This window comes from Pelobates fuscus, chromosome 12 (assembly GCF_036172605.1).
Source record: "Pelobates fuscus isolate aPelFus1 chromosome 12, aPelFus1.pri, whole genome shotgun sequence".
NCBI classification, from domain to species: domain Eukaryota; kingdom Metazoa; phylum Chordata; class Amphibia; order Anura; family Pelobatidae; genus Pelobates; species Pelobates fuscus.
The window spans coordinates 13,177,682-13,199,753 of NC_086328.1; the positions used below are offsets into that span (position 1 = coordinate 13,177,682).

General features: G+C 40.7%; 1 protein-coding gene across 1 annotated transcript in view; it reads left to right on the plus strand.

Annotated features, from left to right (window-relative positions):
- The first annotated feature begins 17,868 nt into the window (after window positions 1-17,868).
- The window catches only part of ZFPM1 (zinc finger protein, FOG family member 1), a 96,908-nt gene continuing 92,704 nt past the window's right edge, over window positions 17,869-22,072 (plus strand). Inside the window, exon 1 of the mRNA XM_063438455.1 lies at window positions 17,869-18,516. Within this exon, the coding sequence (XP_063294525.1) occupies window positions 18,477-18,516 (40 nt within the window). The 5' untranslated portion in view covers window positions 17,869-18,476. The remainder of the gene's footprint in view (window positions 18,517-22,072) is intronic.

Consider the following 22,072-nt stretch of genomic DNA (forward strand, 5'->3'; position numbering starts at 1 on the left):
GCATTGCAGTTTAAAGGAACAGTAAAAAAAAATTGTAATATTTAATTTACATCCTTAGCCTGGCTGTCCTGGCACCGTCAGAGCATGGAGTGTAAAATAGTTTTTATCTATTTCTTTTTTTATTGAGGTATTTAAGAGAGAGCAAAAAAGGTGATATAAGAAGAATAAATATATGTAGTTGAACTTAACGTCAGAAAGATCATGAAACCCAAAAAATAGTTCTTTAACCCCTTCAGTGCCGTGCATGCACATTGCAGGATGGGAGGAATGCCCAAGTGCGCACGTGCTTTTATGGCAATCAATTCTCCGGAGCAAACGATAAACCAAAACAGAAAACAAGGTAACCGCGCCGTGTATAAGTGATAGGGGTGATAATAGTGAAATATATCAGCTCTTACGTCCACTATTTAAGATGAAATATACATACATATGAAGACGAGTTCTTTTTTGTCAACCACAGGAATCTTAAAAAGAAATAAACACAGACAAATAATAGTGTACTATAGCCAATCTATGGAGGTACATTAGAAGAACCAGCTTTGGGAGCTCCTAAGAGCTCTGCTGGAGTCAGCGGTACAATCCCCATCTAACGATATAAGTTGATTAATGGTGGTGAGTGGTCTCTACTTTCAGGTGCAGTGTGATATATAAATACATAAAACGGGTGTTTTCTCCTGTTACAGTGAGCTCCTAACCTCTATCATTGCATTTCTCTGGGGCTCCGTGAATGCACATGAACGCGCCCAGGTTCATAGCATTCCTTACCTATTGGAGTATTCACTCAGTAACGTTTACTGGGATGTGTGAACATGGATCTGTCATTTCCAGAGAACTTTCCAAGTGTAATTAACACGATGACCAGGAGTATCTAACTAAACTCATCTAAGCTCAAAAGTTCGATCCCCAGATATTTTTGAACTACAACTCCCATGATGTCATGCAGTTCCTTAGGATGGCAAAGCATTGTGGTAGTTGTAGTTTCCAAACTACCTGTGTTGAGACAAGCTGCTGCTGTTCCATTTATTGTTTAGTGGGGCAGGAGCAGCATAATAGAACAGTCTATATTGTCCACATATTACCAGCAGAGTCCACATTACCCACATATGAATCTGATGGCGGTATATAAATAATAAAATAATAATATGACTCTCCCTTTGTCCTCTTTGTTTTAGCTGCACGGAGTTTAGAGTGAAACTCCAAATGATATTTGTTCATGGGGACTGATGAGATAAGAATCCTAAACCCCACCCCTGAATAGATATTTCTTTTCCAAGAACACAAGACTAAAAAACATGATTGTATGCAAATCTGCATGAAACTGAAGATAGCATTGCCTTACCTTACTAAAAGGGAAACATCTGAAACCACATTTATCTCATTTTCAGTTTGAGAACGGTATATCATTCTGAATTTGTAACATTGTGAGTCAGTGGAATAAACTATTGTGTGTTGTTTACAGACATCAAATCTGCAGCCGTCACAGACCTGTCGCCCAAACAAAGTACTGTACATTAATCAGTACAGCAGAACAAACCCTTATTTATTGTGCTATAATTTGTATGAAAACCTGAGCACTTGTTGGGATATTGTAAAATTGTATATTTGCATTTGTATTCCTTGTCTCGGTTTTCCTGACGTACACCCAATCTCTTTCTGATTGTATTTCATGAGACATGATCCTGTGAGGGGTTTTAAAAACATTTAGCACCAATTGCAAGTCCCTTGCTTGCAGTTCTAACCTTGCCAGAGACAGCATTGCGGCTTAATCGTTCTACACCTGTGTTAGCAGCATCTGATTGTGTTTTAAAGGGATGCATAGTGACATATCTGAATAACTAAATGCAGCTGCATTGCTCTTGTCGTTAGCAATCGACCCGTTTAGGATGCTAGCTTGGGTATGGTTTATGGTGAAGATACGTTAGACTGATCTTCAGCATTTAGTAGTTAGGCATGGCCCTCCATTAGTTGCCTATATGCCTAAGCTCCCTAAGTCTAGCTACTCCTAAATTAACAGGGTGCTCTTCTTAATATTTTATGATTTAGTATTTATATAGTATTTATATAGCTCCAACATATACATGTGGAGAACACAGACAGTACAATATATACATACTGGTATGAAAAGGAGCTGAGGACCCTTGCTTTTCCAACCCTTTTATACAAAGTACTTAGCTAGCCCATGAGCTTACAATCTAATAGTAACAACGGGGAGTTGCAACAAGATGGAGAAGGCAAAGACTAGAGAAACATGAAGTGGTTGGGGAGGTAATTAGGGAAGAGACATGCTCTAAAGTAAGTCATAGCACGGGGTACAGCATTTCAAAATCAATTTTTAACAGTGCGGGAGAAGCTGGTCTTTGACCCCAGAGTTATATATTATGCTAAAAAAACACCACTAGACTACCATAGATTTGCCCAGCATCCCCCCTACCCAGGTAACTTATACATGCTGCAAATAGGGCAGGAGAAGAACTGGACTAAAACTGGCAGTGTGAAGCAATGAGAAGATATTTTAGCAATGTGCCAAAGTCTCCTGCTATTTTTGCCTTGGACACTTGACTTTTCAAAATTGTGGCTACTGGTTAGTTCTGAGTGTACAGCCCAAGCTGTGTGTTACATCAGATCAGTCATTTCTTTGTTTTGATCCTTTAAATCTCATGGATGAGTGTAGTTTACTTAGGTAATGCACAAGCTGTAGAACAAGCCCAAATGTCAGTTTTGTAGATCTCATTCCCAGCAGGAACAGTTCACCACTTCAGCATTTTAAGGTAGATATGAGTACCATTGAACTGGGTAATAATCTCTATCCTTAAAGGACCACTCTAGTGCCAGGAAAGCATACTCGTTTTCCTGGCACTAGAGTGCCCTGAGGGTGCCCCCACCCTCAGGGACCCCCTCCCGCCCGGCTCTGGAAAGGGGAAAAGGGGTAAAACTTACCTTTTTCCAGCGCTGGGCGGGGAGCTCTCCTCCTCCTCTCCGCCTCCGTTCCTCCCCGTCGGCTGAATGCGCACGCGCGGCAAGAGCTGCGCGCGCATTCAGCCGGTCACATAGGAAAGCATTCATAATGCTTTCCTATGGACGCTTGCGTGCTCTCACTGTGATTTTCACAGTGAGAATCACGCAAGCGCCTCTAGCGGCTGTCAGTGAGACAGCCGCTAGAGGCTTTGGGGGAAGGCTTAACTAATTGATAAACATAGCAGTTTCTCTGAAACTGCTATGTTTATAAAACAATTAGTTAGCCCTAGCTGGACCTGGCACCCAGACCACTTCATTAAGCTGAAGTGGTCTGGGTGCCTAGAGTGGTCCTTTAAATACATACTTGAGAGAAATCTTAGCGTATCCTTCATTTTCCTGGGAAATACCTTGATTGTTCGGACTATATCAGAGATAATAAATCTGCCGCATATCCCTGCCTCTGGCCCTCGATACACGGCAAATTAATCAGGCTTTCACTTTGTCCTCACACCATCCGACCATGGCGTTTTCTTACCTGCTCCACTTAGTTCTCGACGAATATCAGAGCCGGCTAATTGGCTCTCCTACAAGTGTGTAAAATTTGTAAGAGGTGTCAAGCCAAGTACAATGAGATTGAAGCTTCTCTCATTATCTCCCCTGTGCAGAGCTGAAGCTCTTTTCTCTGCAAAACACTGCATTTATTCGCTGTAACAATAACCGAGGAGATAGGACCAAGCTGGGGGAAGCAAGGCAGGCCGGATTAAACATCTCAGCGAATATGCTGTATATCTTAATATACCGTCCCTGCCTTTGCCTATTGTCTTGCAAGTCATTTGCACAACCGCTCAATCAGCGTTCTAGAAACTAATTGAATAGAACTCAATGTTTGTATAATTAGGAAGAATTTCCTCGTAGGGTTGCTTCCCCAGCAATCTCTGTACCATTAGCGCACTGCACTGGCACCCAAAGGTTGAGAAATACAAAACGTGAGCCGATTCCATCCATGTATCAAGGGTTTTCAGAATTATGGGCGATGTTAGAAAAGTACTTATGGTGAAATCGTGAAGGGAAAAAAGTCTTTGTTCCCTAAGTTAGACATTTTCTGCTGTTCTGCTCCATCTTAGTTCATTACAGATTTATGATTGCTTGATGTGAAGGCGAAGTTTTGCAAAATGTTGTTTTAGTTTTTTTGTTGTCTTTGTCTGTGCTGTAAATCTCTCTGTATCAATAGGTTTGTGTTGACATTTTCAGCATAATTGTAGACACCATAACTGTGGCCCCAGAAGTTCAACTCTAAAGTCTAAATGTTCATAAAGAGGAACTGTGACTTTCTAGGTCAGAAAATGTGTATAGATAGTTATAGGTTGTTTGTTTTTGTTTTTTAATCTTTTTTTTTTTTCTGCATTTTAATGTCATGTTAGATTGTTCTGGTTAAGGCTGACTTTCAATGCTGATGAACTGTCTACTGACTCTCTGTGTGCAATACATATCTGTCCATTGCATTATGGGAAAAAGATGTCCAACATTTGGGGAACATGATAGCACCGATCACCATAATGTGCAGTTAAAGGAACACTCAGAGTACCATAACCACTAGAGTTTGACATTTTACCGTCTACCTGGGAGCTCATGGGAAGAGCTTCCTTTAGCTGAGTTACTTTCAGGTATCTGTGCTTATTTCACAAAGATCCCTAAAAGTTACAGATGTGGTGGGGGTCCAGTGGCCATGGGGTGCAGGCCGAAAGTATGTTTTACTTACCTCAAGTTTTCCTTTGCAACTTTGCATCTTCGTCCTGCTGTCCTCTTTCAGGGCAATTCCAATGTGGTCTTGATCAATATGTCATAAAGATTATATGGTTGAAATAATTAAAAGTGTCAGACCCGCTTTAAGCTACATTAGTTTAACTACTTAGTGGGAGAGGAACCAGCACACTTCTTGCACCATAACCACCACAGTGGAATGTAGTGGTTATGGTAGTTGGAGTTTTTCTTTAACATGTGGTTCGGGTTGCCTCCACTGCGCACCTCCCTTGGTTCATGAGTTGTACTTGCTAGGACTGGAGCTCTGATACCAACAAACTAGAGACCATTTCTCTTTAAAGAATATTTAAGACATATAACCATTTTAACTGCGGGCTTTCAATTGAAATAAGCACAAATGACAACGTTTTGGGCCACATAGACCGCCTTTCTCTTGTCATAATATCATTAAATTACACATTATATCCTTCACCTGATTAAATGATTAAATAAGTAATTAAATAAAGCTACCCGTTTATCAAGGGGCACTGTGGTGAGCAGAACCACTACAACTTAATGTCTGTCCCTTCAGGCTGAGTACTGTAAACGCTGCCTTTTCCGAGAAAATCAACACCTCCACCATTTCAACATAATAGGTTGAAGTGGTTATGGTACCTATGGTGTCCTTTCAAGGGATTCCAAAGGCATCAAAACAACTTTAGCTTATTGAAGCAGTTTTGGTGTATAGATCATGCCTCTGCAGTCTCAATGCTCAATTCTCTGCTATTTGGGAGTTAAATAACTTTTCTTTCTGTTCATGCATCCCTAACCACGCCTTCTCTGACTGTGACTGACACAGCCTGCATGATAACAAAATGGGTTCATATTCAATCAGATGTTAACTTGCTTTAGACGTTTTTATGGCATGCTCTGTAAATTACACGTTAATTACACACTGGAGGCGCCTGCAAGGTTTAGCATGCTATTAACAGTAATAGAATATTCTGAATTAAACAAACTGTGCAATAAAGGAAGTATAAACATTAGATAACTCTTTACATGAAGTGTTTAGGAAGGCTGTGTAAGCCCTAGGTATGCCTAGGGCTTTATAAACAAACGTTATTTAACTCCTAAATAGCAGAGAATTAAGCAGTGAGACTTCAGGGGCATGATCTATACCCTGTATACCAAAACTGCTTTATTAAGCTAAAGTTGTTTTGGTGCCTTTAGTGTCACTTTAAAGGGACTCTCCAGGCAGCCCCTGTTTACTCACCTGGTTCCAGCGCCGGGAGCCTCGTGAAGCCGCGCCCCCTATTTCATCAAAATGACTAAATAGGTGGGCGCGAGCAGGGAGCAATCAGACGCTTCCATTTGGAAGCGTCATTGCTCCCTTGTGCGCATGCGCAGCTTCGCCGCACATGCGCACAGACTTCAGAGGACGGCATTCATGCCGCCCTCTGAAGTCCTCAGCGCACTACCGCGCATGCGCGCGGTGTGCACGGCCGCGAGCAGAGCTGACTGACAGCTCAGCTCGCGGTCTTTGCCCGCCCCCCTCCTCTCTGACAGGCTGGAGAGAGAAGGCGCGCACACAGTGCCTTCTCTCTCCTGCACACGTCAGACGTATTTTCAAACGTCTGACGTGTACAGGGCCTTTTTAGGGCCCTGCATGATAGGAAGTCCCTCTGGTGGCCGTCTGAGTGACGCCCACTGGAGGTATTCCTATCAATCAATGTAAACACTGTATTTTCTCTGAAAATACAGTGTTTACATTAGATTGCCTGCAGGGAGCTATAGATCTCACCTGAGATCTATAGTTGTTCAGGTGACTATAGTGTCCCTTTAAGTATACTATGACTTATAGATTTAGGATTGCTGCCATAAATGAATAGTTAGGAAAATACTGTTCTAATAACTATTGTAGCCTGCAATTCAGGTATCAGCTCAAATCATGAAACTGTTTTTAGTGAATAAACTCACTTAATATGGGAATTGTCTCTTTTTGATTGGCTACAAGAGTTTTATCTAAGCTCTTGAAATAATTTAAAGAGAATTTGAGGATAATAAGTTACAATCAATACTAAATGCTTCTATTTTTCTGTACCAGTCGCTAAAAGACAAGGAGTATGCATCTTAATAGAGCAGAATCCAGACCTCTCCTGACAACCTTTAGACACATAAATGCTATTACTAAGTTTACGACTAATGGGGAAAAAAGCACGGGAATTTTTTTTTGCCTTATGAATTGCACAGGGTCATGGTGGAGTCATCCTTTAGAATATTATAATGCAACATCAAAAGAAAGTGCCTGCCACTCAAAACTGTAGTGTGTAGAAAAGCTTTAGATATGACTATAGGCACTAAGATTAGCTTTATTGTGCCAAACTCAGTTAGAAAATGACTTTAGCGTTCAGTAATAAATAAATAAAATTAAATCTGATTTATATCACTTTTAGGAAGAAAAAAAAATATTACTATTTCATTTGTCTTTTATAATGTAAATTTGTCAAGACAGTTGTAATGTCAGTGCTTGTCAGTGAATTGACAAGATATGCCTTAGCTCTTGTGTTCTGACCCGTAATTGCTGGACATCATTTGCCAAGATGTTCCTCTCTTGTCACTGTTCCACCTTGTGTAGGCAATGTTATTGCTCACGCAGTAGCAGAGAATAAGGAATGTAGAGATCTTAGCCAGTCACTGCCCTGATCCCTGGTATTGGTAACAGTTTGTTTTTAACCGACCTGTTTTATTACGCACGAGTTCCGGTAAGTGCAGCCAAATCATGTACCTAGTTACGTGTGCAGTGGAGGCAACCGGAAACACTTTAAGTACCATAACTACTACAGCCTCACTACAGTCAAACTGTTTCAGAAGGACTGGGTCCTTCGAGTTTCACAGAGCCCACAGAGAACCAGAATATCTTTGTTTGAGTTAAATTCAGAGGTGCAGGGATTAGCTCTTTGGCTGAGATGGATCAGCTTAGCAGGAGATTCCGGTTCTCTGTCAGTAGTAGTGGAGACAGGGAGTGGTAGCTGGCAGACCCTAGGTGAGAAGTCAAAAAGTCCTAAAACTGTTTGACTACTTACAATGGGGGGATTATAGGTTTTTGAATGTTCCTTTAAACCTAACTGCAATTTAGCATCGGGATAGTCTTCTTTTTCACCCATATCATTGCGATATTCTCTGGTCCAATCCAAAGCTTCTCATAGAGATAAATTGTGGTCTTAGCACTTGTGTGCAGCAGTCAGTGATCTGCTAATCCAATACTTCATCTTAGAAAATTGAAGTTTTAAGGAGGACGTGACTGTTTGACAGTCATTTGAAATGTGTTTTCAGCCAGCTGTAAACATTGCTATTTGTAAGAAAAGGCCTTGTTTTACATTGTCCGAGAAAAGGAATAGCATCTATGTACCAAAACCACTTCACTAAGATGTATTAGTTTTGATGTTTACAGCGTCAGTTAAAAGCCCCTGTTATGTAAATAATGTTTTAATGCCCTCTTGCTGTAGCTCCCAGCACTGCAAATGATCAAAGCAGGACACAGGTTGGTTTGTATTTCAAGGTGTGTCTGGTGTGGAACTTACTCACCGTTTCCAAGTTCCTTCGGTTTTGCTGTTTGTATAACTGAGTCATTTACAGCACAGACAAAGCATTTGATTTGCTAAAAACCCATAGTTTAGACTCAAATGTATTTCAGTTTATATAAATCAGCGGCTCTCAAAGTGTGGGTCAAGGCCAAACAAAGGTGTTCCCATGTCTTGTCAGTGGGTACCCTCTAGAAACAGCAGTTCCATCATGTTCATCAGGACGGAGCCTAATGCCCAGTGAAAGTTCTAAACTGTAGCTATATTGCTTTTCCCAATGTAGCAGAAATCCAGGTTATATGAAAAGGAGGATTCTTAGTTTAAAGGATCACTATAGGGTCAGGAACACAAACATGTATTCCTGACCCTATAGTGTTAAAACCACCATCTAGGCCCATCATGCCTCCATAAATATAGTAATAATCTTACTGTATTCAAGCCTGAAGCTGTAATTCTGCATGCTGTTAGACTCAGAAAACAAGCAGTCTGCTGACATCATCAGAAATGGTAGCCTGATCCAATCACAATGCTTCCCCATAGGATTGGCTGAGAGTGACAAGGAGGCAGATCAGGGGCAGAGCCAGCATGATTCAAACACAGCCCTGGCCAATCAGCATCTCCTCATAGAGATTAATTGAATCAATGAATCTCTATGAGGAAAGTTCAGTGTCTGCATGCAGAGGGTGGAAACACTGAATGTTCAGATGCATTTTAGGCAGCCATGACCCAGGAAGGGTCTCTAACAGCCATCTGAGGAGTGGCCAGTGAAGTTATCACTAGGCTGTAATGTAAACACTGCATTTTCTCTGAAAAGACAGTGTTTACAGCAAAAAGCCTGAAGGGAATGATTCTACTCACCAGAACAAATTCAATAAGCTGTAGTTGTTCTGGTGACTATAGTTTCCCTTTAATTTATAATTTGTTAATATAAATATTATAACACCTGAAGAGTGAGTCGCTGAGCTAACACGCCCATGATAGAATGGGTCACCAAACTTACATCATGGACATAGTGCGGATCAGCTGACGCTGTCAGCCAATGAGGCAAGCCCTGTATTGCAGAGGTTATCTCCTTTTCAGGACCTTCTGGCTCTGGATGTTGTAGTGGAGGCGGGGAGCGGTGCCCAGTAGACCTCATGTAAGAAGTCAAAGCTTTAAAAAACGGTTTGACTTCTTACAGTAGGGGGATACCAGGGCACTCCTGACACCAGTTAGCTATAGTGGTTATGGTGACTGGAGTGTTCCTGTAAGAACATCACTGTGCATTGGATTACTGCAAAGAATGTGATTGGCTTTTTCACACTGGAGTCTAAACTCCAGACATTGGGAACAGCAGAGTTGGAAAAGGGGAAAGATATATTCAAACATGGGGAATATACTAGGTAGGCATTGTGTTATCCTTCTCAAAGCTCTATCTATATGTATCGTAGCGTTACATAAACATTAATACTGTGTAATGCTATATAAAATATGTAGGCAGATTAACTGGAACCTTATGAGAGTATGTCCTATAAAGATAGGTATTTCAGCACATACAGTGTTGAGGGCACAAGAGAATTGAGCGGATTAGAAGTCCTCGACCTAGGCTGCATTCACTCCATGCTACGATGTGCAATGCTCTGCGATGTGCAAACTGACAGCCATCACCTGTGCAATGCTCTGCGATGTGCACACTGACAGCCATCACCTGTGCAATGCTCTGCGATGTGCAAACTGACAGCCATCACCTGTGCAATGCTCTGCGATGTGCAAACTGACAGCCATCACCTGTGCAATGCTCTGCGATGTGCAAACTGACAGCCATCACCTGTGCAATGCTCTGCGATGTGCAAACTGACAGCCATCACCTGTGCAATGCTCTGCGATGTACTCCATGCTGCGATGTGCAAACTGACAGCCATTACCTGTGCAATGCTCTGCGATGTATTACTCCATGCTGCGATGTGATAACTGACAGCCAAGACCTGTACTGAAATTGCACATTTTTGGATATGTTGGTCACCCAGATCAGGGTATCAGGGGATGTAACTGGAGGGTTTGTGTGTTTTTAAGGTATTTTATGGGGGTTTGTAAAAATGTATGTTTTTTTTTATGTGCTTGGAGATAATTGGATTAGATTAGTACAGTTCCTGATTCAATTATCTCCCAGGCACAGAGGAGGGATTATCTGATTTTGTATGGGAGTGTACTGGACCTGAGAGCCAATGTGATTGTGTATGTATTTCTACTGTGGCTTACTCTCAGGTCCAGGGCGGAGTGCCCCTTGCATGGGAACTGTCATAAAAGGCCAGCTGTGGCTGCTATTAAACTGAGACTCGTTTTACCCTTCATGAAGTCTAGATTCATGTTTGGGGATTGGGGAGCTATATTCACACTCTGGGGATTGTTATAATCACTATATCACTATACTTGGATCACGACACTTGCTCTTGTAATAGCAGCCTGCTTCGCTTTCTGGACAAGGAGAGGTCTACCCACCGGAAGCTGGATCCTGGCCTTGGGTCCAGGGTGGGTGGAGGACAGCTAGACCTCAACCAAGATACGGCAGTTTGTGGAGTTTACGGTGGTTATGATGTTCCAGTGCAGTGCATATGGTGCTCCCAAGTACTGAGAAGCAGCAATTGACGGAGGTACCCGGCCGGAGTGCCAGGCGGTCCGTCACACATGTCACCCATTCAAGCAGTGCCTATTCTGACTGCTAAGTATTATGGTGCTCACAAGTACTATGAAGTAGCGATTGACTGGGGTATCTGGTCGGGGTGCCAGGCGGTCCGTTACAATTAGTAACAGAGAAATGTGTATATATAGCTCTAGTAAATGAAAAATAATTAGAAAAACACATCTTATAATGCTCTTCTTACACAGCAGTCCACAAAATATTTGCTTCTTCAGCGATATCCTCTATATCCAAAAAATGTCTTATGTTTCCATCAATTATCAGCTTTCTTTAAAAAAAATTATCTTAATTTCATCTGGAAGAATGAGAAAAGTGGGTACAACTAACGCAGTTTCTGCAATCCATGCTTTAGGCTAAATGTTAAAAAACCGGGGTACTCCGACCGTATCTTCCAGTTGCGGTCCTAAAACGACAACGTTTCAGGTCCTAAAGAAACACAGCAGCTCTTTAGGACCAAATCCGTTTGTCTGTCTAGGAGCTCAAACTATTTTTGATGTGAATTAATATCTACCAGAACCTCGCAGATATAAAACAAATGTAAACTAAAGAGCTTTAGTCTTGTTTCAAGACTCATTTGAGCTGTGCCAGTTTTATTTTGTCATGATTATTTGCACTTTTCGTTTACTCATTATACAAAGCTGCAGGAAGTGTTGGCACTTTACATAATACAATAATTATGTAGATGGTTATCAGTAGGTTATGAATTCACCTTAAATGTTCTGGAATACCCCTGATACAAAAAGTGTCCATCTATGACTTAACTCAGTTTGGGTAACCAGTAATTGCATCTCTACTTTTAAATCTTTCAGTTCTTGGTTCACATACAACGCAGTGACTTTTGGCCATTGTACTCTTTCGCTGATCCACAGGATGATAACTTTACAGGAATAAACATGAACTGCTTTAATTTCTGCCCCATGCCATTGTACCAGGGGTTAGGGTTTTTAGAGCAGTACCCTAAATGTCTCGCCCCATTTCAGACAACTGCTGCAGATTTCCCGCAAGAATTACATTTCGTACATGGAGACTGTTGTGCTGTGATACGCTGGTCATGCCACTAAGAAGTTAAAAACTGAGTTTATAAATAAAGATATAAATTATAAATAGATAATAAAATGAGTTGTTTTGATTTGTGATAAGTGACATAAAACTTAGATATTAGTAAATGAATCTCTATCTAGCTACAGCTCCCTAGACGATCATGCTTTATATAGGACATTACCATTATAGTTAGATTGATAGATAGATAATATCTTTACTTTTAGTCACAGAATAGGATGAAGCTATTAAACTGATACTAAAACGGCTGTAAAAGTCGTCTGTCTAATTTAGTTTTTTTTTTTCTTTCCACAAAAGGTTTTGTTTTTTCCTTTCTTTCGAGAGAGGTTTTTTTTTCTAAAATGTGGTGAGGTCTATTCCCAAAGGTGACCTTTCTTTATGGCGTGGGTACACGTGGAATTCAGAGGGTTAATAATGTACTGGTAATTCGGCTGAGTTTGCAGATCACATGAATGATAATATCTACTGCAAGATAGTATCTTTTAATGCTATGTTACCCTATCAGGTGGACTTATCTAAAATATCTCTGTGCTTTTTGAATCAGCCCAGCAGCAAAAAGAGATGTTATCTAACAGAAGATGATATCGCTCGTCTGATGAACATAGTCCTGTGTGTGAACATCAGTTTTGTAGATATAAAAAAATATTTATTTTTCTCCTTGCAGATAATTTAAAGTGCCATGTTTCCATAGCAGCTGCTACGCAATTTTAAAGATACACCTACACTAGTGAAAATAGCATATCTAACTATAGAGAGAATAGTTCACGCACCCTTTGTCAGAATTTTCTATTACACTTTTTATGTTGTTTAATTCTAGACTTTAATCATGTGACCCAAGGAGAGTGTGTGACTTAATTATTTTGTTACCACAGCAGCAGGGGGGGGGAAAAGGCCACTTAAAGTGCTTGTCACCTGCTTAGTGTAAGCAGTTTGTGCAAAAATGCACACAGGTGTATACAATAACCACTGTGAGGTTTATTCACTAAACTTTGAATCGTAGTGAATGAAATGTGCGCTAAAATAGTCTAGCTTTGACTGTCTCTGCGTTGAAGATTTTTCCCATTTTCGTTTACAATTTTCGACGATGCAGAGTTTAGCGAACAAACCTCAGCAGTTTACAGTGCAGCATATGGCCCAAAATGATAATTAGCGTTTTATCATGATGGTCCGTGGTTATGTCTTCCATCTAGACATGCAGAACGCTCAGCTTGTATATATTGCTTTGATATCACCTTCCCATCAAGCTTAGGCCGCTAACCCACAGTTGCTGTACTCAAAGCCTGCACAAGTCTTGACATTCTTTTTCAATATTAATAACACCTATTACTTTGACTAGGGAGGAGTGGGTGATGGTTTATCTGGTGACATTTCCTGCACTTTTGAATGCTGTTGAGAGAGGGAAAGGAGTAAAACACATCCAGCTATTCATCCCCACTTCTGAGTGCAGTGCTTATCTGGTGGCGATCTGTGCCTAATGAGACAAAGATTTCTTGAAGAAACAGTATGTTTACACTAGGGATAGGCCGATTATCGGTTCTACTGATTAGAGCCGTTATTCGGCATATTTCCTATAATCTGTATCAATCTTGTAATTTATTGATATTACCGATGACTTACTCAACTCAACTTCAGAACAGGTTATCGGCAATCAGCCAAAAGGCCGCGATAAACTGTATCGCCATCGGATCTGGAAAATTTATATCGCTAGATCTCTAGTTTACATCGAATAGGATTTTTTAATATGCACAGTAGGAACCAAACTCTGACATTTAAAAAATGTTTTAAATATTTTATAGTGATTTAAATGTTTCTTGCGCCAGTCACAGCCATTCGCTATGCTTTCAAAGTGACACAACCTGATGTTGCAGGTAGCCTTCCACACACCATACAGGACTTTCAGTAAAAGCTATTCATGCTCCATGTACATTGACCACTAGGGGGTGCACTGTACTGGGAACCACCAGGTGTTCATACTTTTCCTAGACCTGATTTCAGGAAAGAGGCTACATGAAAACAATCTAAATATGGGCCCATCATTGCATACCCCAAGTGACCACATTTCCTATCTGCTATTCAGACACAATTACTATCCCTTCCTTGCAGGTGTAACAGATTAGCCAGCTTGGGAATAGAGCCTTGTCCACCAATATGTGCTTGATCATTAGACTTTAATAGTTTAACCCCTTAAGGACACGACATGTGTGACATGTCATGATTCCCTTTTATTCCAGAAGTTTGGTCCTTAAGGGGTTAAACTAAATTAAAGAAGAAAAATAATAGAAATGGCTGCTTGAACTGAACCATACTTTTAAGCCTTGGGTGGGACACACACAACACTCCATAGCACTCCATGGGCTTCTCACTGGAATCATAGCACCCATAGAAAATCAAAGCAAAGCACATTTACCCATTATAAAGTTTCAGACTGCCTTCTTACACTTAGCGTTAGAGAAAATCTTCACTTGGTTTCTGTGTTAGCCTTTACTTCTTCTCCAGGTATCTACTGCCTTTTCTGTATAGTTATTAGCTCTTACCGGAAGGCTATTCCAGGTATCTACTACCTTTTCTGTATAGTTATTAGCTCTTACCGGAAGGCTATTCCAGGTATCTACTGCCTTTTCTGTATAGTTATTAGCTCTTACTGGAAGGCTATTCCAGGTATCTACTACCTTTTCTGTATAGTTATTAGCTCTTACCGGAAGGCTATTCCAGGTATCTACTGCCTTTTCTGTATAGTTATTAGCTCTTACCGGAAGGCTATTCCAGGTATCTACTACCTTTTCTGTATAGTTATTAGCTCTTACCGGAAGGCTATTCCAGGTATCTACTGCCTTTTCTGTATAGTTATTAGCTCTTACTGGAAGGCTATTCCAGGTATCTACTGCCTTTTCTGTATAGTTATTAGCTCTTACCGGAAGGCTATTCCAGGTATCTACTACCTTTTCTGTATAGTTATTAGCTCTTACCGGAAGGCTATTCCAGGTATCTACTACCTTTTCTGTATAGTTATTAGCTCTTACCGGAAGGCTATTCCAGGTATCTACTGCCTTTTCTGTATAGTTATTAGCTCTTACTGGAAGGCTATTCCAGGTATCTACTACCTTTTCTGTATAGTTATTAGCTCTTACTGGAAGGCTATTCCAGGTATCTACTACCTTTTCTTTATAGTTATTAGCTCTTACCGGAAGGCTATTCCAGGTATCTACTACCTTTTCTGTATAGTTATTAGCTCTTACTGGAAGGTTATTCCAGGTATCTACTACCTTTTCTGTATAGTTATTAGCTCTTACCGGAAGGCTATTCCAGGTATCTACTGCCTTTTCTGTATAGTTATTAGCTCTAACCGGAAGGCTATTCCAGGTATCTACTACCTTTTCTGTATAGTTATTAGCTCTTACCGGAAGGCTATTCCAGGTATCTACTGCCTTTTCTGTATAGTTATTAGCTCTTACTGGAAGGCTATTCCAGGTATCTACTGCCTTTTCTGTATAGTTATTAGCTCTTACCGGAAGGCTATTCCAGGTATCTACTACCTTTTCTGTATAGTTATTAGCTCTTACCGGAAGGCTATTCCAGGTATCTACTACCTTTTCTGTATAGTTATTAGCTCTTACCGGAAGGCTATTCCAGGTATCTACTGCCTTTTCTGTATAGTTATTAGCTCTTACTGGAAGGCTATTCCAGGTATCTACTACCTTTTCTGTATAGTTATTAGCTCTTACTGGAAGGCTATTCCAGGTATCTACTACCTTTTCTTTATAGTTATTAGCTCTTACCGGAAGGCTATTCCAGGTATCTACTACCTTTTCTGTATAGTTATTAGCTCTTACTGGAAGGCTATTCCAGGTATCTACTACCTTTTCTGTATAGTTATTAGCTCTTACCGGAAGGCTATTCCAGGTATCTACTGCCTTTTCTGTATAGTTATTAGCTCTTACCGGAAGGCTATTCCAGGTATCTACTACCTTTTCTGTATAGTTATTAGCTCTTACCGGAAGGCTATTCCAGGTATCTACTGCCTTTTCTGTATAGTTATTAGCTCTTACTGGAAGGCTATTCCAGGTATCTACTGCCTTTTCTGTATAGTTATTAGCTCTTACCGGAAGGCTATTCCAGGTATCTACTACCTTTTCTGTATAGTTATTAGCTCTTACCGGAAGGCTATTCCAGGTATCTACTACCTTTTCTGTATAGTTATTAGCTCTTACCGGAAGGCTATTCCAGGTATCTACTGCCTTTTCTGTATAGTTATTAGCTCTTACTGGAAGGCTATTCCAGGTATCTACTACCTTTTCTGTATAGTTATTAGCTCTTACTGGAAGGCTATTCCAGGTATCTACTACCTTTTCTTTATAGTTATTAGCTCTTACCGGAAGGCTATTCCAGGTATCTACTGCCTTTTCTGTATAGTTATTAGCTCTTACTGGAAGGCTATTCCAGGTATCTACTGCCTTTTCTGTATAGTTATTAGCTCTTACCGGAAGGCTATTCCAGGTATCTACTGCCTTTTCTGTATAGTTATTAGCTCTTACCGGAAGGCTATTCCAGGTATCTACTACCTTTTCTGTATAGTTATTAGCTCTTACCGGAAGGCTATTCCAGGTATCTACTGCCTTTTCTGTATAGTTATTAGCTCTTACTGGAAGGCTATTCCAGGTATCTACTGCCTTTTCTGTATAGTTATTAGCTCTTACCGGAAGGCTATTCCAGGTATCTACTGCCTTTTCTGTATAGTTATTAGCTCTTACCGGAAGGCTATTCCAGGTATCTACTGCCTTTTCTGTATAGTTATTAGCTCTTACCGGAAGGCTATTCCAGGTATCTACTACCTTTTCTGTATAGTTATTAGCTCTTACCGGAAGGTTATTCCAGGTATCTACTACCTTTTCTGTATAGTTATTAGCTCTTACCGGAAGGCTATTCCAGGTATCTACTGCCTTTTCTGTATAGTTATTAGCTCTTACCGGAAGGCTATTCCAGGTATCTACTACCTTTTCTGTATAGTTATTAGCTCTTACCGGAAGGCTATTCCAGGTATCTACTGCCTTTTCTGTATAGTTATTAGCTCTTACTGGAAGGCTATTCCAGGTATCTACTGCCTTTTCTGTATAGTTATTAGCTCTTACCGGAAGGCTATTCCAGGTATCTACTACCTTTTCTGTATAGTTATTAGCTCTTACCGGAAGGCTATTCCAGGTATCTACTACCTTTTCTGTATAGTTATTAGCTCTTACCGGAAGGCTATTCCAGGTAACGCTTACCCATCCTGTTTCCCAGGTAGCCTTTACTATATATGCTGGAAGGCTATTCTAGGTTTCTGCTACTTCACAATAAATATTATTTACAGTTTTTTTTTTTTTTTTTTTATATTCTCATTGTACTGCGCTGTGGAATTTGTTGGAGCTATATCAATAACTCTTTCAAGTACAATGCAGTGCTTCTCTCAGACCGCTTGCCCTCAAATGGTCAATTCACCTTTGTGTATGTAACAGAAATGGATTGCTATTGCTTGACTTGTGTCCCATGTGTTCTAATTACAATGTGCACCTGATATAAAGAAAGCCTTTTAATCTCCCATCTACCAGACTGCTTTCTTTTCAGCCTAGGCCATCCACTATTAAATTGTCATGAATTGTGAATAATTCCTTCCATTTCACACTTCACTGGAGCACCCAAGCCATGTATGAGAGTTTATGAAGATTGTATTACGTGGGCTTCCGTACAGGAGGCTGAAACATGGCGGTGAATGTGAAACCGCTCTATCTTCTTCCATTAGGTGTCTGCGTGACGACATGTTTGACTGGGCGGTATCGGTGGGAGGGCTGTATTGGCACGCCCCTCCCTTGCCACGCCCCGCTTGGAATGTTTCACTCCGGCGGGTTAGATACAAAGTAACAATCGGGGGTTCGGAGCCTCAGGCAGATCACATGGTCACATGGGCAGCGGGCAACGCTTGGCACACATCCCTGGCACCCTGCGCTTCACCCAGTGCTGCCAAACCCACCTGTGTGTCCAATCAATCAGGAGAGCAGCCCTCACTAGCCGCCTGGACAAACATTACACTCAGCTGGATACCGGGCACTGCCTTATGGTGCCAGCCAAGGGCTACCTACCATAACCACCTTAAATCCCTGTGAGGCTGCTGGAGGAGGGCGCACGGCTGTGCCCGGAGACTCGGAATACTTACTAGTCTGGACTGCAGGATTGCCCTGAGATTTATTAAACTGGCACCGGACTCCAGCCACTCCTAGGAGGGCACAGCGCAGCTGGCAAGGCTTGGGAGAAAAAAAAACACCAACTGTTTGTTTTGCCCATGTGGATCCTCTCTGCTGTGTGATCGTGGTGTAAGCTTCTGTCTGTGCCAAGGGTTGTGAGGGCTGGTGTGGGCATGAGGACAGCCTGATCCTGCCTTCCACCTCCTGCCCTCCCCCTGCCTGGCCACCCTGACTGCCCACCGAAAAGAGATGTCCAGGAGAAAACAAAGCAATCCCAGACAAATCAAACGTAAGTGCCAATTGTGCCATTCTGGTCAATCCCCAGACTAGCTCTCCGGCCAAGGGCTTGCCAACTGTGCCATCATGCAGGCTATCTTTCAGAGCTCCAGAACCTGCATGTGGTAAAGATAAAAGGCAGAACTCGCCAATTACAGTAATAACGAGTTGTAAATGATTTGTATAATCCTGTGTGAATGTGGCATATGCTGGCAAATAGAGCATTGAAACGCTGTCCAGCTGTCCCTTGGCAATTCCCCTTACTCTATCCATGGATCTGAATGATGTATTATTTTTGGGGTAATCTTTCAAAACCTGAAAGGGATTGCTCATGTTCCAGACAGGTATTGGAATAATAATGGCAGGTGACTGGGCACCTCACACACCATCAGAGTGACTGAGTAGCTCCAGTGCCAGTGTGTTGGGCTGACTCCAGCTTTGCAGAGGGTCATCTGTGACATGTCATTGTGCTGGTGCTAAACATTTCTTCGGGCTGATATGGATACAATGCTTGCAAGCTGTTTAGACTTAGCACAGTGGCTTTCAACCCTCAGATACACCAACTGGGCTCTCTGCTTCATTGAGTTCACAGTGCAGGTGTTTAACAACAAGCACAAGGTGTCATTACTAGCTACACAGAACTAGTCTAGAAAGCATGCAGCTCACCTGGGTTAACCCTTAGTTGTGCCATGCTTGTTATGTTAATAATTAGAATATTTACACAGGGGCTCACTGACTGTAGTAGTTATGAATTTCTTGGCTCCAGCAGCAATAAAGCACATTTCTGAACATTCTCTATTCAGATCTACCCATATTGTTTGTACTTTACAACTTTTGAAATAAGTCAGAAAGTGGATGGTTTGTGCTAATCTGGCACTTGACTTCTACAAAATAAACATAATGTTTTAAAGAACCCCTTGTTTTACAGCCTTTCAGCCAGCCTTGTCACCTAGAACATACTTGGAAACAAGAGAAATCTCAATGTATCCATCCTGGTCAAATATTTTATAAATAAATAACCGTGCTGTCTGTGGGCTACAGTCCCTTCTTACTCTGCAGGGCATCAATGGGGAGCATGATGGTAGAGTGGGAGTTGCTCCTCTGAACTCAGCAAATGTAATGTTTAGTTAACATTGTTTTAAATGGATGATCATAGTATATTTAGTGTACACGAGCATTATTGAAAAGTATCTTTGGATCAGCATTCTGTTCCTCCCCCTCTCCATCCCTCTTTATTGGAAAACCGGACTGAAGTGCATAAATCCTATATTGTTCAGTTTACACACAATCTAGGGATATTTAATTAAAAGTTGTCTTTTTAACTCAGTACTCATCTTGCCAATTCCTTTAAAGTATATAATGTCTAGTTAACTATTTAGTCACTGGAGGCATTATTACCAGGATTACGAGGTGTTTGCTGATAGTCTGGGAAACGGTGCACCTAGTACCATCAGAACTTCATTCCCAATAAAGGCATTTCATTTTATTTCCCTGGTCTATTAGTCACTGTCTCCTAGGCGCCAGAATGCTCCGTAGAACAAATGCAATTTTCACACTATACTGTGCTTCAGCTTAAATCACAATAATAAGACCTATTAGTGATACTCCGTATCTTTTAGTACAGGGAAAACAACCCCCTCCCCCTTACTGATATGTCTGTTTTATTGCTTTGTTTTTTTAACAGACTTGGGTGACACCTGGGCACCTTACTACCATTGTCCATTGTACAGCGCTACGGAATCTGATGGTGCTATATAAATAATAAAATAATTGTCTGGAAGAGTGAGTAGCACTGTAAGGGTTACTATAAGCCTTTGCCTAAGGGACTGTCACCCTTTCACTTTCTCTGCACCCATAGGGCTGCCTGTGAACCTTTGAGAGTCTCCTGTGTTAAATTGTGTAGACTGTCAGCAGTTTGTAGTCATGTGCTGTTGGCTCTTGTCTGTGTCCTATCATCACCCTGTGAGTTCAGTCAGCAGAGAATGGATCCATATGACCTCCATTTTATTCCTGTGTGCACACTGCATACGCCAAGAGGGAAGATAGTAACACAGAAGTGCTCATTTTAGGAGAGAAAATCTCTCCAGCCAGCTCAAACCTGTATAATTTACCCAAATATCATCTCCTGTAGATGCTACCCAATGATACTACTGGAGGGGGGAGGGGGAGGGGGGGGGGGTAAATAAGTTACTGTACATAATATAGTACAGGTATGGAGGTTGACAAACTGTGTGTAGGTAATGGAATAAAGAATCTCTGCTCCCCTCCCATTGGTTATTTTGTGTTCCAATTTGGATCCCAACATTGTAGATGCCAAGTCGGCCATTGTAGTATAGGGGGAACCAATCATAACCTGCATTGTACAGGACGATTTACAAATGATGCAGAAATACATGGACCCTTATTCATAATGCTAACACATATCTAAAAGAATAGTATTTAGCATTTTTATTTGTTTATTGCTTTACTGAATGGGGTATAAATATGCAGTTCATTTTATGTATTTATGTTGAGGCTGTCAGGGTTTTAGCATGAAAATTATTGGGGGGAATGCAACTTTTTAGAACAAAATATCTGAATAGAAAAATTACTTGTACTCGTTATTTTTGCAGCTTGGCTATTCTGGCCTTAAATTTACCACTTCCTGGTTGATTCTCAGTTTATTGAATAACCCTTTGGGTTTTTTTTTGTTTTTTTTAACAAAACATTTTAGTTGTGAATTTAAAACCAATTGGCAAAATGAAGGAAAAAAAGTAACCGTGCTGTGACCATAGATTAGTTGTCAAAAGTTTCCAAACTAAAGTTTGCAGTTTAGTGTTTAGTAAATAATCCTGTTGGTATTCAATGACTGCATCATATTATTCTATATTTTCTACATTTATAAAGTACAATTCTATAAATGCTGATACAGGGCAGCCTTGGTGATCTGACCCTAAGCATCGTATGTCAAGGTACTGTTGGCTAAAATAAAGAGTTATGGTGTATAATTTGGAGGGGCGGATTGTTACTTCTACAAAAATATTTTGTGAATTGTGAATGTTTTACAAACCGGTCTAGTTTTATATCCCTCTTCCTGTAATTGGATTCATAGCACTTTAGCTGTAGTCTGCTTGGAACTTTATAAGGCTGACGACCAGCAGTAATCATTTCACTACTTGATTGACAAAGGTATGCTGAGTTCAGTTTACTTATGGTGTCACGACTGTGCAGCATGACCTCACACATGCACAACATCTGACAATTAAGCCTGGTATGTATTCAATATTCTGGCAATTGTGTAGAATAGTTGTTGAATATATGAATCTAGAAAATAAATTAGTACATTTTATGAAGTTTTATGTTTAATATATATATATATATATATAGTTATTAAAAAAAAAAAAAAAACACGCACGTGTATCTATACCTTTTTTTTTTTTTTCTGGGTGTCCTGCTACTATATATATAGGTATAGATACACGTGTGTGTTTTTTTTTTTTTTTTAATAACTATATTTTTTAGTGGATCTGCATTGATCTTTAAACATGTCATGTTCCATGTTTTATCTATACACTGGCCTAGCCCAATAT